A 21,068-nucleotide genomic window follows, 5' to 3' on the forward strand; every position below is an offset into this window, starting at 1 on the left:
TTTCTGCCAAAAATATGTCATTTGAATCTAATCGTGATAAAACAATAAGACAAATTCAAATTCAGGGATATATTTAAACAAGTGGCCTAAACTAAAGAAAAAATAACAAGTCATGAAAGATTTTTTTAAAAAGACGGAACTGGGGAATTACTGTGGACCAAATATAATGTTTGATACTTTTTAAAGGAAAGCTAGGAAGGACATTCTGTGGACATTTAGAGAAAAAATGTCTGAAGTATGACTACCATAGTTACATAGGAGAACATCCCTGATCTTAAGAGAAATAAGCCGAATATTTAGAAATGAACTGTCATGATGTCCTTACTTTCAAAGGGTATAATCACAACAATAAAAGGCAAATAAGACACAGCCACAGAATGAGATAAAGAAGGCAAAACCAGAGAACCTCGGGAAAGGGCAGAGAGGTATTCGCTGTCACTTTTGTGTTCTCTAGGTCTCTTTTAAAGTTCTCTTTTTAAACATACAAAGCTGGGAGAAAAATGCACATAGCTGTTTAAAAAATAAAATGTGCTCTTTTAGAAATACACACTGAAATATTTACAGGAAAAAAAAATACTGCCTGTGATACAATTCCAAACACTCAGGGAAAGGTGGGGGTGGGTCCACAGACAATGTAAGAGCAGCTCGCAAACTGATGATGGATACATACTGGACCACGGGTACATAAGGGTTAATGGTACTAGTTCTCTCTCTGTGTTTGGACATGTTTGTAACTTCCATAAGAAAAAGCTAAAAACTCACCTATCAATGGGGTGCCTGGCTGGCTCCGCGAGTAGAGCATGATTTCGGGGTCCTGAGTTCAAGGCCCACATTGCATATAGAGATTACTTAAAAAAACATATTCATGTATCACTGGATCATCACCCAGAGATTCTGACTCAGCAGGTCTAGGGTAGCATCAGTACTATTCACTGAACAAACATTCCAGGAGATTCTGATGATCACCAATAAGCTCCACACAGGGGCTCAGCAGAGGAAAACAAAGAGGGAGAGACCTATGTGCTCAGCTCAGGAAGAGATGCAGTAAGTAGAGGCAGGAGAAAGGAAGCAGGCAGGATCACCTCTGAGGTGTTCTTTTCTTTCTTTCTTTCTTTAGAAATGAAGTGCAATAGGAAAGTCATCCGACAAAAAAAAAAAAAAAAAAAAAGGAAAGTAATCCAATCTGAGAAAGGTCTCAGGGCTGTGAACTAGTGGAAAGTCCATTCAGACCCACCTCCTAGGTTCATCACCACAGCCTGGTCCTCCAGGACTGCTCAGTCTCTGGGCACTACAGAAGTGAACCCTTTCATGATCCAAGTGCAAGCAGAAGGAGCCCTGTTCAAGGGGGAAGATGTGCTCTGACATCACAAGCTGGAACTGTAAACACAGCTTCCCCACATCAAAACAGCCTCACACCCGGTAATGATGCTGTACACCACTGTCAGAACAAGGGAATGTGAGGGCCAAATAGCTCCATTTGACACTAAACGCAGGAACAAAGTAGTAAGTTAGACATACTGCCCCGATGCCCTAAAGGCTCTAACGTGGTAGACCATATACATAAACTTTTTCAATCAACTAGACACAATCAATCAATGCTCAACAAACCACAAATTCCTGTCGGTAAATGAGGATTTGCCTCTATTAGGAAAAAATATCCTGATACTCAACAAAGTTAGAAATCACTTGAACTAGGACATCCAACCACTAACTCATATTGTCTTAATGGGATTATCCTGTATTGACTGGGCAATTTTTATATTTATGACAAAACCATCAAAAGATATATTAAAAGGCAGTGTGCACAGGGTTAAACGCCAGGGTTCAATTTTAGCACTGTCATTATAAGCAGAGAGGTCTTAGGCAGCTTGTTTAACCTTTCTGTGCCTGGATTTCCTTATCTTGTTGTGAGAATTAAATGATATAATATTTGGAACACACAGAAAGCTTAGAGCAGGGGCAGCTGTTAGCTCAGTTGGTTAAACGTCTGCCTTTGGCTTAGGTTGTGATCTTGGTCATCGAGCCCCACTGAGCCCCATGTCAGGCTCCCTGCTCAGTGAAGAGTCTGCTTCTCCCTGTCCCTCTGTTCCTCCACCTACATGTGATCCCTCACACAAACTCTCTAACAAATAAAATCTTAAAAAAAAAAAAAAAAAAAAAAAAGCTTAGAGCAGAACCTGGTACACCGTAAGCACTCAGCAGCACATTAAGTGTGCTAGTTCTAATTACTGATGCTAATGTTGCTGAAGTGTTAAGCTGAGCAGCTTCATACAAAGGAAACTACATATACAATTACAGTTATCATACAGAAATCTGTAATTTGTAAAACCTCAATTTTATAAGCACAATTGTGACATCAGAAAAAAAATTAGAACAGCAATTTTATTACTAGATATATAATCTATCGACACAAGAAACTGAGTTTTAAAATAATACAATGGAATACTATATATCAGGTTAAAACTGAATGAAATCTACTTACATCACACGTTAGTCATACCCCCAAAATGATGTAAAACAAAATCCAGTTGTAAAAGGTCAACTACAGGGCAACCCTGGTGGCGCAGTGGTTTAGTGCAGCCTGCAGCCTGGGGTGTGATCCTACATACCCGGGATCAAGTCCCACGTCAGGCTCCTTCCCTGCATGGAGTCTGCTTCTCCCTCTGCCTGTGCCTCTGCCTCTGCCCCCCCCCCCCTCTCTCTCTCTCTCTCTGTCTCTCATGAATAAAAATCTTTAAAAAATAAAAATAAAAATAAAAGGTCAACTACAGAATGATACCATTCATGTAAGCTTCCAAACTGAAAAAGAAATGGTTTATAGGTACGTATGCATATAGCACAAGTATAAAAACATGCATGAGGCAGAGGTGGGGTGGGGGAACAGGGGATGGGGATGAAAGAGTACAGTTATCCTCAGTGCTGAGTAACGTAGAGAACTGTTGAATCACTAATATTATACACCTGAAACTAACAAAAGACTGCATGTTAACTACATTAGAATTAAAATGTAAAAATTAATTGAAAATGAAGCCACTAAAATTCTGGTTCTTTCCCCTCAAAACCAAAAAATATGCATGAGAATAACATGCCATCAAGGTTGGCACTGGTTACCTTGAGAGCAAGAGAGAGAAGAAGGGAGGAAAAGGGAAGGAAGGATGAGGCTTTGGAATATTCAATACAACTATGAAAAAATAAGACGGAGATGAAGCAAACCTGGCAAAAATGTTGAAGAACTTGAATCAGTATGATAAGTACCAAGCGGCCAGCATATTGTGTTAGCTTCTCAGTATGCTTCAAATACTGTATGTCAGAATGAAGTTTAAAACCAAAACCTCTAAAGTGCCAGTGATTTAATAATTAACTCCATGCTACACTGTAATATTAAATGCCACCCATCCTTAGCTATTCCATGCCTGAATCAATCTATCTGACCTCTGAAAACCGGAAGAGAATTATAAACACCACTCAATTTGACAAGAAACTAAAATGTAAAAGAAAAAAAAAGAGAATACTCTTTGAGTCAATTGTAATTCTAACATTCTAACAACATAATCTAAGGAAATCAGTAAGCAAATAAAGATTTTTTTTAAAATTTTTTTAAGATTTTATTTATTTATTCATGAGAGACACACAGAGAGGCAGAGACACAGGCAGAGGGAGAAGCAGGCTCCCTGCAGGAAACCCGATGTAGGACTGAATGCTTGGACCCTGGGATCACGCCCTGAGCAGGAGGCAGACACTCAACCACTGAGCCACCCAGGCGTCCCAATAAAGATATTTATTGTGGTGTTAATATCAAAAATTGGAACCGACCTAAATGCCCATCAATAGATAGGGGATTAAATGATGGTAGCTACATACATGGAATACCCTGGGGTCACAGGAAATATGGTTTGTGTCTATATTTAACATGGAAAAACTTCCATAGTGATTAAATAATTTTAAAAATAATTAAACAATTAGGGGTGCCAATGTGGTTCAGTGGGTTAAGAAGAATCTGACTCTTGGGACACCTGGGGGGCTCAGTGGTTGAGCATCTGCCTTCTCTCGTGGGGTTCTCTGCATGGAGCCTGCTTCTCCCCCCTGCTTGTACACTCTCTCTGTTTCTCATGAATAAAGAAATAAAATCTAAAAAAAAAAAAAAAAAAAAAAAAGAAGAAGAAGAAGAAAAAGATGATGATGATGAAGAAGAAGAATCGGACTCTTGAGCTCAACTCAATCTCAGGGTTGTGAGTTCAAGCCCTACGTTGAGCTCCACACTGGGGATGGAGCCTACTTAAAAAGAAAAATTAAGTAAACAAAGCAAGAAACACATCTTATATCCTCACCCCTCCTCCTTCAACCAGTTGGTTAACTCAAGGCCAAGTTTGTCTTTTATTCAAAGATATATATCTCCAAAGAGTAGTACAGAATAGATGTTCAAATATGAACTTTAAAAAAACAAAAAAGCAGGACGCCTGGGTGGCTCAGTGGTTGAGGGTCTGCCTTTGGCTCAAGTCGTGATCCCGGGGATCGAGTCCTGCATCAGGCTCCCTGCTCAGCGAGGAGTCTGCTTCTCCCTCTGCCCCTCCCCTCCACTTGTGCTACCTCTCAAATAAATAAATAAAATCTTTTAAAAAGAGGAAGGGAGGGAGGAAAGGAGGGAGGGAGGGAAAAGAAAATGACTTTTTTAAACAAGTAAACTAAAGAGGAACACATTTCAATCCCAATATTGGTTCTGTCATTTCACTGTTACTTTTTGGCATTTGGTACATTTATCAGAAGCTTCTAAGAAAAAAAAGGGGGGGGGGGGTTTCAGCAGATTAGTATTACTGTGTTTGTGGTTTTTTTTAGATTTTATTTATTCATGAGAGACGGCGGGGGGCGGGGGGGCAAAGACACAAGCAGAGGGAGAAGCAGGCTCCATGCAGGGAGCCTGACATGGGACTCGATCCTGGGTCTCTGGGATCAGGCCCTGGGCCGAAGGCGGCGCTAAACCGCTGAGGCCCCCAGGCTGCCCCAGTATTACTCTGTTTTATAGAAGAACACTGAAGATGGCTTGGTCTCAGTTTAGAATTTTATCCAAGTCTGTAACAATCCTCAATTTAATCGGTTGGGCTGTAAAAGATAATGGCCACAATTTCCCAAGTCACTGCACATAGAAGTTTATATTGTTTTCACCCTTTAAGAAGCTGATCAATGAGCATAGCAATTCAACAAAACCTAATAAACCGATGACCTATGATTCTCTTTCTCGTCATACCCTTTCCTCTAAGCAGGGCCATGACAGCCATCATCAGGTTTGAGAGCTTTTCCAGAGTTGCTAAAATTCCTTTTAAAAATAACAAGGGTTTCTACCCACTTGGGACCGCCCTCTACAACAACACTCACAGATATTTTTTTAAAAACCTCCTGCAAAAGTACTCTCCAGCCATGTTGGTTACGGGGTTCTGGTAGCTGTAACCAGGTGGGAGAAGAAAGCCTTCCATAATGAGAGCACCAAGAGAATCGACCTGACCACCAATGCAAATTTCTGTGAGGTCTAGTAGCCGTTTTGAGCACATGTCTCAGAGGCAAACAGGGCTCTGAAGCTACAGACTCAGGATAATCTCACGAGCAGAAATACTCAAGGGTCCACGCTGGGGACAGGGTGAACCGCTGACAGGCTGTCATGAATTCAAAGGTAGCCGATGAGCAGCAAACAGATGCCTGCAGTGGATAGTGAGACAGCGAGGCGCATCTGAAGGCACCATCCCAAAGCCTCTGAGATGAGAACTGTCTTTGGTAGGCTTCACATCACAGTAACACTGTCTGTCCAGATCGCCATCCAAAAATAAGCCAAAACAAAAACAGTCACAGGCTTACAAAGCTCTCTTCTTTTAGTCCAGGAGCCAGCCTGCACAGAAATGTCAGAGATGACTAACTCCTTCCCCCAAAATACCAGCAGTTTTGCTCCTTCACACATCACCAACTCTGTCCTACTTGGATCATCCTATCTACCTACCTACCTATCTGTTGTCCGCATAAACTTTTAGAGATAAATAGGAGTCAATCCACAGTAACCTAAGATATGAGGTCATTTTGAGAAGGAAGAGACAACTGAAACAGCAGGTTAGAAGTCACATTGATGGGCAGCTAAGCATCAGAAGAGGGCAGAGCTGAGTGACATGAACACAGATGTCCACAGTGTGACACAGACTTGATGCAAGCACTACTAGCAACCTAAATTCATTCTCAAACTGCTTTCTAGGCAGGCTAATCTCTCCCCTCAACCTAGCAAAAACGACAACAAAACTAATGCTTGAGGACACAGGTAAGGACCCTGGGACACCCAAACCAATTAATAGAGGCGACCCAACCCATATAGACAGGTCCTGGTTTCCCCAGTTTCCATCTCCTCACCTCCTCACTTTCTGGACCTTTCCTCACCTCCTCAACCTATGCTTTGGGTTTGCTGGGCATTAATTATCTCTATTATTTTTTAATGTAATCTCTATGCCCAACATGGGGATCAAACTCACAACCTCGAGATTAAGAGTTGCGTGCTCCACCGCCTGAGCCAGCCAGGCACTCCATTAGGTAGTGATGGAGTCCTAGGGCTGCAGCTAACCATATTTCTACCATCACTGTATTCCAACATGCGGTATTCTTCTTAGTATGTCCAAAAAGACTTACTGTGGTTACTTCTGGTGAATACAATATACAGGACTCTTTTTACTGCATCCATTTTTTGGACAGTTTATATGTTAAAAGAACGGTGTGTGGCTGTCTAACCCACTGAATATACTATAAACTATTAAACTATATCCTTCAAAATGGGTGAATTATATAGAAATATGAATTATGTCAACAAATTTTGTTTTGTTTTAAAGCAGAGACTGGTTGGGGCGGCTGGCTGGCTCAGTCGGTTCAGTGTACAACTCTTGATTTCAGCTCAGGTCATGATCTCAGGATTGTGGTTCTGTACTGGGCATGGAGCCTGCTCCTCAGGATTCCCTCTCTCTCTCTCTCTCTCTCTCGCCCTAACCATCCTCACTTGCTTGCACTCTCTCAAAAAAAAAAAAAAAAAAAAAAAAGAAAAGAAAAAGACTGATTATTTATAGGAGATACTGAGCAAATAATAGATATACTGAGGATAATGGCACTGGAGGCACCAATACGAGCTACTGCTGCTATTATACACGTGTAGCTACAGAAATACAGATTTATGTGTATGTGCATATGTGTCTATACATGTATTTCTTAACTCTGTCTGCTGAGCAGGCCTAGAAGCAACATCCTAGTATAAGTACACACAATGCCCAGACTTGGTTTCTCAATACCATTCTCCACTGACAGAAACCAGGGCTTCCTGGAGAAATGTCAGACTCCTGATGTAGAGTTGGGAAAATACAGTATCAGCCTGGATCATCTTTTTCACAAATCTGGACAATGAGCCCAGAAGGAAATAAGTGAATGTAGACACCATCTCAGCCAAGTAATGAAAGCTACCACAGGTAATGAAGCAAACCGACATCTGCAACTCCTAATTCTATGCAGCAAGAACACATCTATGGGTAGCCTCCTCAAAAAGGCGTATATCAAAGGAATCCTAAGGGCCCCCTGCATAGCTCAGTCAGTTCAACGTCCGACTCTTGATCTCAGGGACATGAGTTCAAGCCCTGTGTTGGGCATGGAGCCTACTTTAAAAAAGAAAAAAGGATCACAAGACAAACCCAAACTGCAAGGCATTTTCACAAAGCAATTCATACTCTCTAAAAATGTAAGGGTCATGAAAAACCAGGTGAGAGACTAAATACTATGTGTGACCTTGAATTAAATCCTGACATTATAGAAAAAAGGTGAAACTTGAATATGTCTGCAGATTAGATTGGATCAATGCTAATTTCCTGATTTTGATGATGTGGTTATATAGGAGAATGTCTTTGTTTCTAGAAAATCTACACTAAAGCCCTACGGGATAAAAAAATAGCAACTTAAATGACTCAAACACAAAAATGCAGCAATGGCAAGGGTTGGGGGTGTTGGGGGAGCGAATGGTAACAGTCGGAAAATCTGAAATCTGAAGAAAGAGTATATGGGAACTCTACAATTTTTCTAACCATTCTATAAACTTGAAATTATTTTTAAAATATTCTTATTCTTAAAAGGCAAGAATAACTCTAAAGCACTACCACCAAAATGCTTTCTAGAGCATGGAAGAAAGTGGTACTAATTACTCACCAAGGTCAGCTCTACCTGGGTGCTCTAAGGGGAGACGGGCTGGGGGCAGCAGAGAGACATTAAAATCTACTTCTTCAATGATGCCAAGTTAGAACTGGTCCCTTCCTAGCTCAGCCTCAGGCAACTGTATGCGTTTTAGGATACAGTGGATGGCTCTACTTATTGGCTAAGTAGTAGTTCAAATGGATACTGGTGTAAACACAAAAAAACACTTTCCACTAAGGAACATCAAAAACCATATAATACTTTATTCAGTGACCATGATGCAAAGAAAGTATTGAGTAATTTATGGTCAAATCTTTTCTTTTTAATTTTTAATTTTTATTTATTTATGATAGTCACAGAGAGAGAGAGAGGCAGAGACACAGGCAGAGGGAGAAGCAGGCTCCATGCACTGGGAGCCCGACGTGGGATTCGATCCCGGATCTCCAGGATTGCACCCTGGGCCAAAGGAGGCGCTAAACTGCTGTGCCACCCAGGGATCCCGTCAAATAGTTTTTTATGCACTTAGTTAACAGTATCATTTCACTATTTCGTTTTATCAACACGGAAAAATTCAAAGTACATGTAACATATGGGAAAACAAAGCAGTAGAATAAAATTTCTGTCGTGTGCCAGCTACAGTATGCAGTCTTACAATTGTCTTACAATTGTCATTAAAAAGTGTATCCTGTGTTGCAGACACTGTCGTGGTACTAGAGGTCCAAGAGGACTAAAACAGGGGTCCTCGGGGTGTGATCCTGGAGTCCCGGGATCGAGTCCCACATCGGGCTCCCGGCATGGAGCCTGCTTCTCCCTCTGCCTGTGTCTCTGCCTCTATCATAAATAAATAAATAAATCCTTAAAAATAAATAGATGATAGATAGATAGATAGATAGACAGACAGACAGACAGACAGATAGATAGATAGATAGATAGATAGATAGATAGATAAAACAGGGGCCTTGGTTTCACAGTGTTTACAGCAAAGTTGGAGAAAGGTACAGAAACAGATCATCACTGTACAGGGTGACAGGTGCAAGGGCAACAATGGGAGTATTCCAGAAATCTACATATCTGGATAGGAAATATAACTAGGAGGAGAAGTTTTCTTTAAAGGAGGCAGCCCCTCATCTGGGTGGCTCAGTTGGTTGAAATCTGACTCGATTTTGGCTCAGGCTATGATCTTGGGTTCATGAGAATGAGTCCCTGCCCCCCACCCCTGCTGGGCTCTGTGTTGGGGGTGGAGGGGGGAGTGTCCTTGAGATGCTCTCCCTTCCTCTACCCCCCCCACCGCCCCCCCCACCCCTGTGCTGGTTCATGCTTCTCTCTCTCAAATAAATCAATCTTTAAAAACAAAATAAATAAAATTTAAATAAAATAAAGCAGGCAGCCCCTGAAGTAAGCTTTGAAAGGAGAACTCAGCAAGCAAAGGAAGTAGAGGAAAGGCATCCCAACGATGAGAATGGGATGGTGTGTGTGGACAGGAGCCACAGAGGCCCAGGCTGACAGGGGGTGGCACACAGAGCAGGGGTGGCAGACATCTGGAAGGCCATGAAGAGAGCCACAGTATGGAGTTTTTGACCTAAGGCAAGGAGCTTAATTAAACCTACTTTTTAGGTGAAGAAGAGCTACTAAGGGCTTCTACGTGTGGGAAAAACAATTCAATTCTCATTTGAGGCCCGAGGGCAATAGACTAGACAACAGAATGGAGAAGCACACGAGGAGGCTGTTGTCACTGTCTGGGTAGGAAAGGACAAACGGCCGCCCAAAGCAGCAGGATTAGGTGGGAGGAAAGGGATATAAGCCAGACGTTCCCAACTTTCGGGTCACAGCACCCCGAGTGTCTCAGTAAGATTTTCATAACACTTCCAGGCCTACCCTAAAGAATACCCAAAAGCTAGTGTGTGCTGAGCACCACACAACGCCTCCAAGGGTGCGACTGACTGACCACTGTCACCCTTCCTTCTCCTTCTCTAGTTATTTTATGTGATGCTGGCTCTTTAGCCCGGGAACCACTGATGTTCAGGTCCAGAAAGATAGGAGGTCGCTGAGAGGAATGGAATAGGATGCTGAAACCATGAACACCTCCAGCTAGCAGTTCATGGGATGTCTGAGAGATGCTTCCTTTGAAAATCCAACTATCCCACAAAGCCTCCCGCCACAAGTTTGCGCCAGTGCCCTGGGGTGCCTCAGTGCACAGTTTGGGAACTGTGGATAGAAGCCTTATTGAAGACATACGAACCAGGCTTGAAAACTGACTGGACATCAGGGAGATAAAGGTCTCCCAGATCTCAAGCTCAGAGTTCTGGGTGAGGGGTGGAGCCATGACAAAGAACATGTAGGAGGGACCAGACCAGGCTGCAAAGTCTTCCAGGGTAACAATGCAAAGGGAAGAAACGACTGCAAGTACTGTCTACCCACTGTCTACAAATATTCAAAATTACACTCCTGTTTCTTTAATCCAAGAATTTTATATAAAGGGGCACTCGGTTGCCCTGGGTGGCTCACTCGGTTAAGCGTCTGCCTTCGGCTTGGGTTGTGGTCTTAGGGTCCTGGGATCGAGCCCTGTGTTGCGCTTAATGCTCGGTGGGGAATCTGCTTCTTTCTCTCTCCTTCCCTCTGTCCCTCCCCCTGCTCGTGCTCACTCTCTCATGCTCTTCCTTAAATAAATAAAATCTTAAAAAGAATTTTATGGAGAGTGTATGAAACCTCATACCAGAGATTTCTTAGAGCCAAATGGAATAGGAGACCATCCTTAGACTACACCACACGGAAGGTCTCCAGGTCTCACACTACTACCACATGATACTCCACTTTAAAGCGGTAAGCATCTGCAATGTCTCGCTTTCCCCCTACTGAATACTTTAATAAAACAGTACTTGCTACATGGTTTAAACACTGTTATTCAGGTGCTGACTCTTCCTGTTATTTTGATACATGTGAGAATGAGGAAAGGCATACATTCCATTTTAGGAAGGGTTTTAAACGAAGGGAGGAAGTAGGACCTGTTAAATTAATGGCTAAAATTAAATATACCACCAACTACCCAGAATGTCGATGTTAATGCTATATCTCTGTTAATCCCATCATGGATCATCAAAAAAATCAGTTGTTTTGACCTTTTACGCTTCAATGACCACATCTGCTCCTGAATCACCCAGCATAGCTACAGGTGCATGAGTGCATCTGGATACCTCTGTGACGAGTGGTTGGGATGAATACATTGACTAGGTAAGTAATGGAAGCAACAACTCTTTCTGGGTAATAAAAATTTCTTACTCAGTTTTACTCAGGTTAGCTCTACTAACACCGACCACAGGGTCAGAAGCACCTGTGGCCGCCGTGGGCCCTTCAGAACGGCAGGGAGCATGGGGCCTTGGCCTGGCCTCCCTGACGGTGCACAGGCAGCTCACTATGAGTCACTCCTCCTGAAAACTACCAGTCTGGTCTGGCTAGCAGTGTAGGATTTCAGCACCTTGTAAAGTATGCGTTGGATGAAGTAAAAGGAACGGGGGATTCCGTTCCTTGGGCTGTTCAGTATAACGCACTACTATGGCCGTGAAACAGGAATTTCAAACATCAATGTGACACAAAGCTGGACTGCTCTGAGGGTAGCACTTTGACTCTGTGCCATGCAAAAAGCTCACCCTTAAAACACAGAGGATGCCCACAATGGGAGAGGTCATGACCATCAAAGGCAAGTAAACCACAGACACTAGAAAGTGGTGAATATTCCAAAAGGAAGTCCCATAATACCTTCTTGTAGCCCTCAGCTTCTTAACAAGGGGAGGCATTGCACTATGGGGCAAAAGAAGATTTATTTGAAAATGAGCAACCTCTACTTCTGGAGAAGTCACCAAGAATATCTAAAGGTCACTCACCAAGACACTTAAAAGGTACCACGACGTGAGTCTTGCACTGCTTTTTGTCCCTCCGGCACCAATTGTCAACACTGACTGGCTCGTTTGCTTCCATCACATTTGTGATCTGTAGCTCTGGATACATCTGCAAAGAAAAGAAAACGCGCTCACAATAAATTGACTTTATCCATAATAAATGGATGTTCATTTCCAAGTAAGGATGGGTGTCTGCTTCCTCAGCGTCATCATCCTCCATAAATCTAAACTTCACTCTGCTACTCTTGGTTCTAACTGAAGTCATCAAGTAAAAAGATATTGTAACTATTAGTTCTCTTTTTGTCTGGGAGATTTCTGACCACTTCTAATGCATTCTCTTAAAACAAACAAAAAAGGAATCTTTACTTAAGGATATACAAAAGTAGCAGGCTCTCGAGTCCACAATAAATCTATTAGGTACAAGTCCACTTGCAGGGTGCATGTAAATAGCTGAGAAGAAAAAGATATTAAAAGGCAAGTCCATGGAAACATCTGCTGATGAAATTAGAGAATAAAACTCTAACCCTGGCCTTCTATGCTAATCTTGGTGAGAAGTTAAAACATCTCATATCCCTTTCTCGGTCAAGTTCTGACCCCAAAGGTAAGCAGAATCAGACCTGAGACAATCATTTATAATACAGGTGGCTTTCTAGCAGCAAGTGGAAAGTGCAAGTGTCCACCCGACGGGTTTGGCTTTATATCCTCCCATAGTAAGTGGGAAGCCAAGAGAAGCAGGCTTGACTCGTATGGTACCTGCCGAGCTTCTGTGCGGATGGCCAAAACCTCTGACAAGTCTCAGCCATGTCATATATATTGAGACATAAAAGGCCCGGTGCTCCATCATTTAGCAACTCGGGCTTGCTTCTAAGGTAAAGAGGTTCAAGCCTGGGATGCCTGGGTGGCTCAGTGATTGAGCGTCTGCCTTCAGCTCAGGTCAAGATTCCAGGATCCAGAGATCGAGTCCTACATAGGGCTCCTCACAGGGAGCCTGCTTTTCCCTCTGCCTGTGTCTCTGCCCCTCTCTCTGCATCTCTCATGAATAAATAAATAAAATCTTAATAAATAACATAAAATAAAGAGGTTTAAGCTTGACCCAGGAAAAAGTCGTTTTCATGTTCCAGCAACAGTCTTACCTCCTGACAGTACTGAAGAACTTCTTCTTTTGTTCCGAAGCATTTCTTAGTGCCTGTTGGGTCTGGTTCCCATTTCCCAGTCTGAATGTTCACATGCATATTTAACTTCCCACAAAATACTGCAATTTGAGGCTCGGCGACAGCAAATCCTGTTCCGGCATTGGCCGCAAGAGCCTACCAAAGGGGGGAAAAAATCCAGGTTTACTCCCAAAAGGCTGGCACAAAAGCACAGTCATCTACTGGTTGTGACAGTAGAACTGATCTCTTAAAACTTGTTTATTAGTTTTATCTTTATCTTCATAAACAAATCCTTTTCCCAGGAGTTAGGCCAGAAAAAACAATGAGCGTTGGACTTACATGATCAAAGCGAAAGGTAGATCAAAAAATCTACCCCCCACTCCCCACCTGGATACTTCTGACTTGGGAACCTATAATCCAACTGTGGTCTGCTCTACTACGAATGTATCTACTTCCCAGTCCTTCATATATTAAACCACAGAAGTACAGAACGGCAAAAGTGCTAGTAATTCACTCGCACAACAACATCTTGTTGAGCAGCTACTATTTTGCAAAGTAATGTGCTAAATGCCTATGACACGGAGTGAGCAAAAAGTCATGGTCCCTGCTCTCGTGGGGCTTTCAGCCTACTGCCGGACTCCATACTCGCACATCAAGTGTGATCACATTCCTAGATATCCCACAAAGGAAAAGAACCCAGTGCTGAAGCAGCATATAGGAAGGGAATTTAACCTAGACTGGGATACGGAGGTGGTCAGCGAAGCTTCCTGACATGGAGCTTCCCACGTGGAGGAAACGTAGAGAGGCAGACAGCAGCGGCAGAAGGGTGAGAGGCAGGCAGGTGCAAGTCTAGACAACCGTGCGGGCCAAGAAAGGAGTTCTGTCTTTGTCACTGAGGTGCTAACAGGTTTTAAGCACAAAGTTAGTATTTTCAAAACGTACCTGTGATATTTTCTGGTTGCACGATGGCAAAGAGACTGCAAGGGAACAAGTGTATGCAGGGGATGGCTCAGGAAGCTGGTGCCACGGACTCAGGGAGATGGAGAGAGGGGGAGCGAGGGAGGGTGGCACCTGGGATGAAGGCAGTACAGCGGAGAAACAGATGCAAGAGACCGGACAGAACTGGTGAGCGTTGGCGACAGATTAAGGGGCGCAGAAGCAGATGTCAAGCATGGCTTGCATTACTCAACGAGGGATGCATCATTCACAGAAATGGGACACTAAAAGGGATTTCATGAACAATCTTATCTTGTATCAGATAAACATAATGGTTCCATTGTCTTTCTCTGGCTGGTATCCTCTTCTTTGTGAAAAGATCATAGCCACTAACAGATCACAAATTACAGGTGACAAAAAACATTTAGGCATCGTGACAGGTAAGGCTCCTACAAAGTCTCATGTTCCAGAAAAAAACACAGGCATCCCAGGACCTAGAAATATGCCAATATTGATGGATGCATCCACAGTGGAGTTTTGTGGTTTCCTCTAATGTAAAAGTTCTTTCAAAATAAACACTGAAGTTTTTTTTTTTAAATGTTAAAACTTGGTGGATAGGGTTAAAGATTGTATGGTCTATCATAGTGCTCTTTTTTAAAAGAGCAATTAATATAAAATGGCTTTCCTATTAACAGAAAGGGTAGCTTTGACTTCTGTAATATATGGAAATTATGTGCTTTCTAAGCAACTCTCATTTATTTGTGCTGATGGACGACAAAGATATTAATGGTCCTTCCAATCAGGAGACTACATTTGATTTTGAAAGGCATTATGACCTTTCTCCAGGAAAAATTTGCCATCGTCTACCTATTTTGCTCAGGAGCTTATTAAAATAAGCCTGCTTCCTACCACTACAAGAGAAGGAAACACAGACACTTGTTGGATAGCTGGGAGAAAGCTAATTTGGGATGAAAATATTGCCAAGATCAATCAGGGTTGAAAAAACACCTCAATTAAATCCAACAAAGAGAACAATTAGCAACTTTATTAACTAGAATTGATTGCAGCCCTACTGTGATGATTAATCATTTATTAAAGCAGAAGGCAGATCCTAGGTCTTCCATATAACTGCGTACAAAGCTACAGGCTGATGAGAAAAAGAACAGGGGTGCCTGGCTGGCTCAGTGGAGCCTGTGACTCAATCTCCAGGTTGTAAGTTCAGGCCTCATGTTAGATGTGGAGATTACTTAAAAATAAAATCTTCAAAAAAAAAAAAAAAGAAACGAAAAGAAAAGAAAATTGAAGGATAAGTACACACATTTATTTATAGGCAATACTCTAATGGTATTTAATTCAAAGCAATCATTAAAAGGTGTAAGGATGCCCAAGACAGATGTGCTTAATATTCACATTGAGTTCAACATGTGGACCAAAATGTCTCTTCTGCTGGCCATTCTTCTTTTGAAAAAGCCACATGTTAAGGATGGGCTAGCATTCGGGTATGACATGGAGGAAAATGGGTTAATATCCAGACGAAGGCAAAGGAAACCCAGGGACAATTTTGTCTATTGAAACCAGTGTTTCCCTAAAGTTCTTTCCTTCCTACTTCAAAAGCCCAGATAGAAATAAAGAAAATTAAGAAAGATATAAAAAATATATAAGAAAGCTCAATCAATAGGTCAAAAGGAAAGGGTTTCCTAAACCTTCTGTAATTGAACCACCACAGTTAAATCTAAAAGATGTAAAGCAATTAATTCCTAAATCCTCTTTATGGCTTTGTAGATTTTATTCTTAAGATGTTTGTTTGTTTGTTTACACAGGGGGTGGGGGAGAGGCAGAGGGAGAGAGAGAATCCCAAGCAGCCTCCATGCCCAGTGCAGGGTCTGACTCAGGGCTTGAGCCAATGACCCTGAGATCATGACCTGAGCTGCAATCAAGAGTCCGAGGCTCAACCTATTGAGCCACCCAGTGGCCCCCTTAAGATTTTATTTTTAGGGGATCCCTGGGTGGCGCAGCGGTTTGGTGCCTGCCTTTGGCCCAGGGCGCGATCCTGGAGACCCGGGATCGAATCCCACGTCGGGCTCCCGGTGCATGGAGCCTGCTTCTCCCTCTGCCTGTGTCTCTGCCTCTCTCTCTATCTCTCTGTGACTATCATAAATAAATAAAAATTTAAAAAAAAAAAAAAAAGATTTTATTTTTAGGTAATCTCTACCCCCAATGTGGAGCTTGAACCCATCACCCCGAGATCAAGAGTCACACGCTCCACTGACACAGTCAGCGAGGAGCCCCTGGCCTTGTATAGCTCAACATTAAAAGCAGTTATTAAATAAATAGGATGTCGGGTACAGTAAAAGTAAGGGGGGGGGGGATATTAACCACTCAAATTCCAGACATGAATTCAGGAACTAGTGTCAATTAGTTATGTGAGCTCACCCAAGCCACAGCCGTGCAGTGAGCGAAAGCGTGCAGGCAACCACTTATCAGCACCAAAGATCATGTTGCACAAGTTACTCATTATGGTCGTTGGCTACAAGACCACAAGAGTTCCAACTGGATAAATGTTCAGTTTATGGGTCAACCACTAAGGTCAATACATCAGTGATGAGTGCATTTGATCTTTGTGCTGAGATGGTCAGCATCGCCTTCCCTAAAGAGAATCTAAAATACCAGAGGTTAAAGCAACAGGAAGAGGCAGCTAGGCAGCAGCAGCTCCTCGCATCAGTTACCACCAAGAAAAGGGAGAGTAACTGGAAGCCTTCCAGACAGCTAATATGCTGCAGTGATTCACTCTTGAGTTCAGAAAGATTAATCCTTGTGGTCATAAGAGACTCTCGAGAAGGTATCATCTGAAATATAAAAAGCCTCTGTGGACCATGTCTAGGAATCAACTAATCAAACACATCCCGACCTTACCTAGGGTATAATAGGATCGGTTTTGTTCTGTGATGTTTGTACTTCTTTCCTTTGAAAATGCTCTTATTTCATGTGCGTCCATTTTCTGAAGCACACACTGTGCCTGGATCCATTACATCAATGTATAAATCAATCTGTTTCCTAATCTAACATGTTACAAATGGGATTTCACTGCCAAGTCAGCACTTCTGATGTCCTGTGAACCTGGAATCCTCTACGAAAAGAAAATTAATGCCCCAAGCTTTGGCACTTAAGCCGGTCCTTGTGATCTATGCACATTGCAGCACTTTTAAGGCTTTGAAAACAAATTGCATCAATTGCTTCCCAGCCCAGTGCTTCCATTTTACTTAATAATTCATTCTTAATAAGAAATTCCATCTTATTAATTTGACTCAGGGAAGAGAGTTTAGCCTTACAAGGACAGAAATTCAACTTGGTAAAAAGTGCTTCGAGTAACTTGGTCGAAAACCTGACATGGCTTAAAGCAATAAATAAATCTAAGTAAATCTAAATCTGAACCTAACTTAACTGAGGGCCTTTCATCACCATCTCAAGAGGTGCGGCTCCTCGGCCCATCTCGGCCCCACCGCCCTTCACCAACGGCAGCGCTCCCAGTCCAGGGCAAGACCTAAGCCCAGGATCTCCTTCCTCCCTGAAACTATCGTCCCAGAATCCAAGTTGGCTCGGGGTTTGGGAAAGTGCCTGCCGTGGAGGGAGCATCTTCTAAGGAGGATTGTTTTATCCCCTTACTGAGTGAATCATGTTTCCTTGGATAGGAAGGTGCTACATTACAGCCAGGCAGCATTCCAGCTTCGGCCCGGGAGGGCAAGTTCACACAGTCCCAGTACGAATAAATACGGAATGAACACGCCTTTGGAGCATCCAGTTACACCTGTGTGGCAGTGACAGCAAGAGGCACAGCACCCGTAATCAAAGGATTTCCATTTGCAGAGAAAAAGTCAGAAAAATGACAATGTATTAATGGATGCCAAGATCCTGTGTAGTAGATTCATTCCTGTTTGTTCAGGTCCTGCCTGGCATTTGCACGATTCGTCAATTGAAAGGACTTAGGTCTGTGTCCACAAACCTGCACCTAAGATTTACTCAATTGAGCAGTTTTTTTTAAATTATTTATTTGTTCATGAGACACACACACACACACAGAGAGAGAGAGAGAGAGAGAGAGAGAGAGAGGGGCAGAGACACAGGCAGAGGGAGAAGCAGGCCCCATGCAGGGAGCCCGACATGGGACTCAATCCCGGGTCTCCAGGATCATGCCCTAGGCCAAAGGTGGCACCAAAACCCTGCGCCACCCGGGCTGCCCTCAATTGAGCAGTTTTATAAAGCCATAGATTCGAGGTGTCTCGCCAATGTAGTTACTACTACAAAAGGGAAGAAAACTGTGGACATGGTGAACATGGTGACACTGCCCTCAGCAGCAGTAACCACTAAAGGGCATCAATGAGCAAAGACTGAGGGACTCTTAGATTTCGGGAGACCAAGAAGAAATGACAAATGCAACATGGGACCCAGGACAGGGTCCTGGGACAGGAAAAGGACGCCAGGGAAAAAGTGAGCGATCGTTTGAATCAGGTCTGAGTCAGTTAATAACTGTGTACTAATGTCATTTGCCTGGTTTTGACCTTTGCACCATGGTCGTGTCAGATGTGAAGATTAGGGGAAGCCCAGAAAGGGTACAGGGGAACTCTAATACTAATTTCTGCAACTTAAAAAAAAAAAATCTAAAGTTAGGTCAAAATAAAGTGCTTTGGGCTTTTTAAGTCCTGTTCATCACCCGCCTGGATTTCGATTGTGACTGCCTGTTTTCAATCTGTCAGGAAGAGAAGACACACTTCTAGGCAGGGCCACGAGTAAGCACTGAGTAGATCCAATACCTGAAAAATAAACTATTAATTCTCAACACACGAGCACGCAACCTACGGTAGTAAAACCCCATGCGTACAGATAATAAATTCTCTCCAATGGGAAGACTATTATGATTCTACCCAGAGCCTAACATATAAAAAAGTCCACTTTTGTTACTATCGAAAGGATGATGGGGGTTTGGAGCCTTTAGCCCATCTTCATCAGCGGTAAAGAAGTGAAGCTTTAATTAAAAAAAAAAACAAAAAAAAAACTCCAAGATTCAAATGTTTCAACTATTTAATAATAGCAGGATTCTTATTAAGCATTTTCTAGTTTTAGCAGCAAACTGAGAAAACCTGTCCGTAAAAATGACAGTTTGCACTACACTAATTGAAAATCCTTGGTCTTTTTTTTTTTTTTTTTTAATGTTTGGACTTAATTCTAGTTAGAAACTGGTGAATTAGGTTTAGGGAGAAAACTCTGAATGCAAAAAGCCATTATTCTTCCACCGACATATAACAGCTATTAGGTATTATTTTCATAGGCAAGGATTTATACAAATAATCTCTGCTTTATTACAGGTCTAAATATTAAGGTATAAATAAGGTATCATTTCCAAGATTAAAAACCATTTAGACTGTCTCCAAGGCTTTTTATAGGAACACAGGAATTTGTTCATCTGAATTACACTGGTGGGGATCCAAGCCCTAAGGCCTAAGAGAGGCCTGTCATATGTCCCCAAGATGAGAGCGAAGAGTCTTCTATAGCGGAAGTTATTGAAAAATACATAAAATACTTTTATGTTTAAAAAAAAAAAGAGTGTTTATGGATGTAAAATTCTCAAGGGAACAGGTTCTCTACTGGCTCCTGTGTTTCTTTCCAACTGCCCATAATAGGAACTCTAAGAAGCTGATTTCAGCGGGTATGGAAACATTAGTCCTCTGCTCAGGAGCAGTGCCTGACCTCAGAGGAAGTGCCAGAGGCGGTAGCCCAGAGCAAGGGCTTTAAGAGGAAGACAGACCTTGAAAGACGTCCAGCCTCATACTGACTAGCTGTGCTCCTTTGGCAGGTCACCTGACCTCTCTGGGCTTCAGCTTCTTCATCTCTCAGATGCTGACAACAGTGACTGCACAGCACAGCACGGTCTTGAGATTTAAATGAGTTGGTGCATGTAAAGCGCTTGAAACCATGCTTGTTCCATAGAAAAGAGAGCTTCAAATGTTGATGGCCATGTCTTTATTCATCAAACGAGGCTCCTAGCATACCTGTACCTCTCAGGCTTGTTGTGTGGATTAAATTAAGACGCTCACTAAAGTCTGATGCCTGCCACAGAGCAAGCACTCAAATGTTAACATCATTAGCATCGGGCTGGCTCCGAAACCTTCAGTTCTGTCCGGCTACAATTACAGAAGGGCCCTAAGTTATGAGTGTGCAGGGAAGAACCCATTAAGTCCCCATGGGACTAGTCATCCTCCCCAAAGCCAGGATGGCATGAAATGGGCTTAAAAGACTGCACATTCCCTCTTTACCTATTAAATCCGGACATACTCCAAGCGGGCTGCATTAATAGTCTGCATTTTCTTCTGTGGGAATTCAGCTTTACATGAACAATTTAATACCGCCCTACCATTTAAAAGAAAATCACCGGGAGTAGCTGGCTTCCTGGCCCTGGTCCAGCTTCCGGCTGGCACGGAAGCCAGGTCAAGATGAATCTGCAGTTACTACTGAGACACTGCTGTGATCAAAAGAGCACTATGTGAGTTATTTCTCTAGATTTGTACTCTTGGGGCGGGGGGTAGTCCCTCAACTTACTAGCTATCCAATGTCACCGAATAATTGGCTCTCTTGGTATTAGTTTTAGCCTTTGTGCAACATAAATACGGTGCTACCCAAATTTTAGGTATTATAATAAACGATGCCCACAATACGAACTTCGGACTTTGGGTCACAGTTCAACACTACAATGGACAGAACTCTACTTTCCTGCCGCTTCCGATGCGTAAGAACACGGCTTGCCAACAAAGGCAGCTAAAGGCAGCTAAAGGCAGCTTCCTCGCTGAATAGGAATCTGCAGGATTCCAAAGCCAGGCAGTAATCTTGTCATATGTGGAAGGCACGCTAA

General features: G+C 42.6%; 1 protein-coding gene across 4 annotated transcripts in view; it reads right to left on the reverse strand.

Annotated features, from left to right (window-relative positions):
* APLP2 (amyloid beta precursor like protein 2) overlaps nt 1-21,068 on the reverse strand; it is an 81,897-nt gene that overhangs the window by 24,773 nt on the left and 36,056 nt on the right. For all 4 annotated transcript variants that reach the window (XM_041770625.1, XM_041770624.1, XM_041770622.1 and 1 more), the window contains exons 2-3: nt 13,214-13,387; nt 12,066-12,189 (exon numbers count right to left, since the gene is read on the reverse strand). In XM_041770625.1, the coding sequence (XP_041626559.1) occupies nt 12,066-12,189; nt 13,214-13,387 (298 nt within the window). The remainder of the gene's footprint in view (nt 1-12,065; nt 12,190-13,213; nt 13,388-21,068) is intronic.

Source organism: Vulpes lagopus, chromosome 10 (genome assembly GCF_018345385.1).
Source record: "Vulpes lagopus strain Blue_001 chromosome 10, ASM1834538v1, whole genome shotgun sequence".
Taxonomy (NCBI): domain Eukaryota; kingdom Metazoa; phylum Chordata; class Mammalia; order Carnivora; family Canidae; genus Vulpes; species Vulpes lagopus.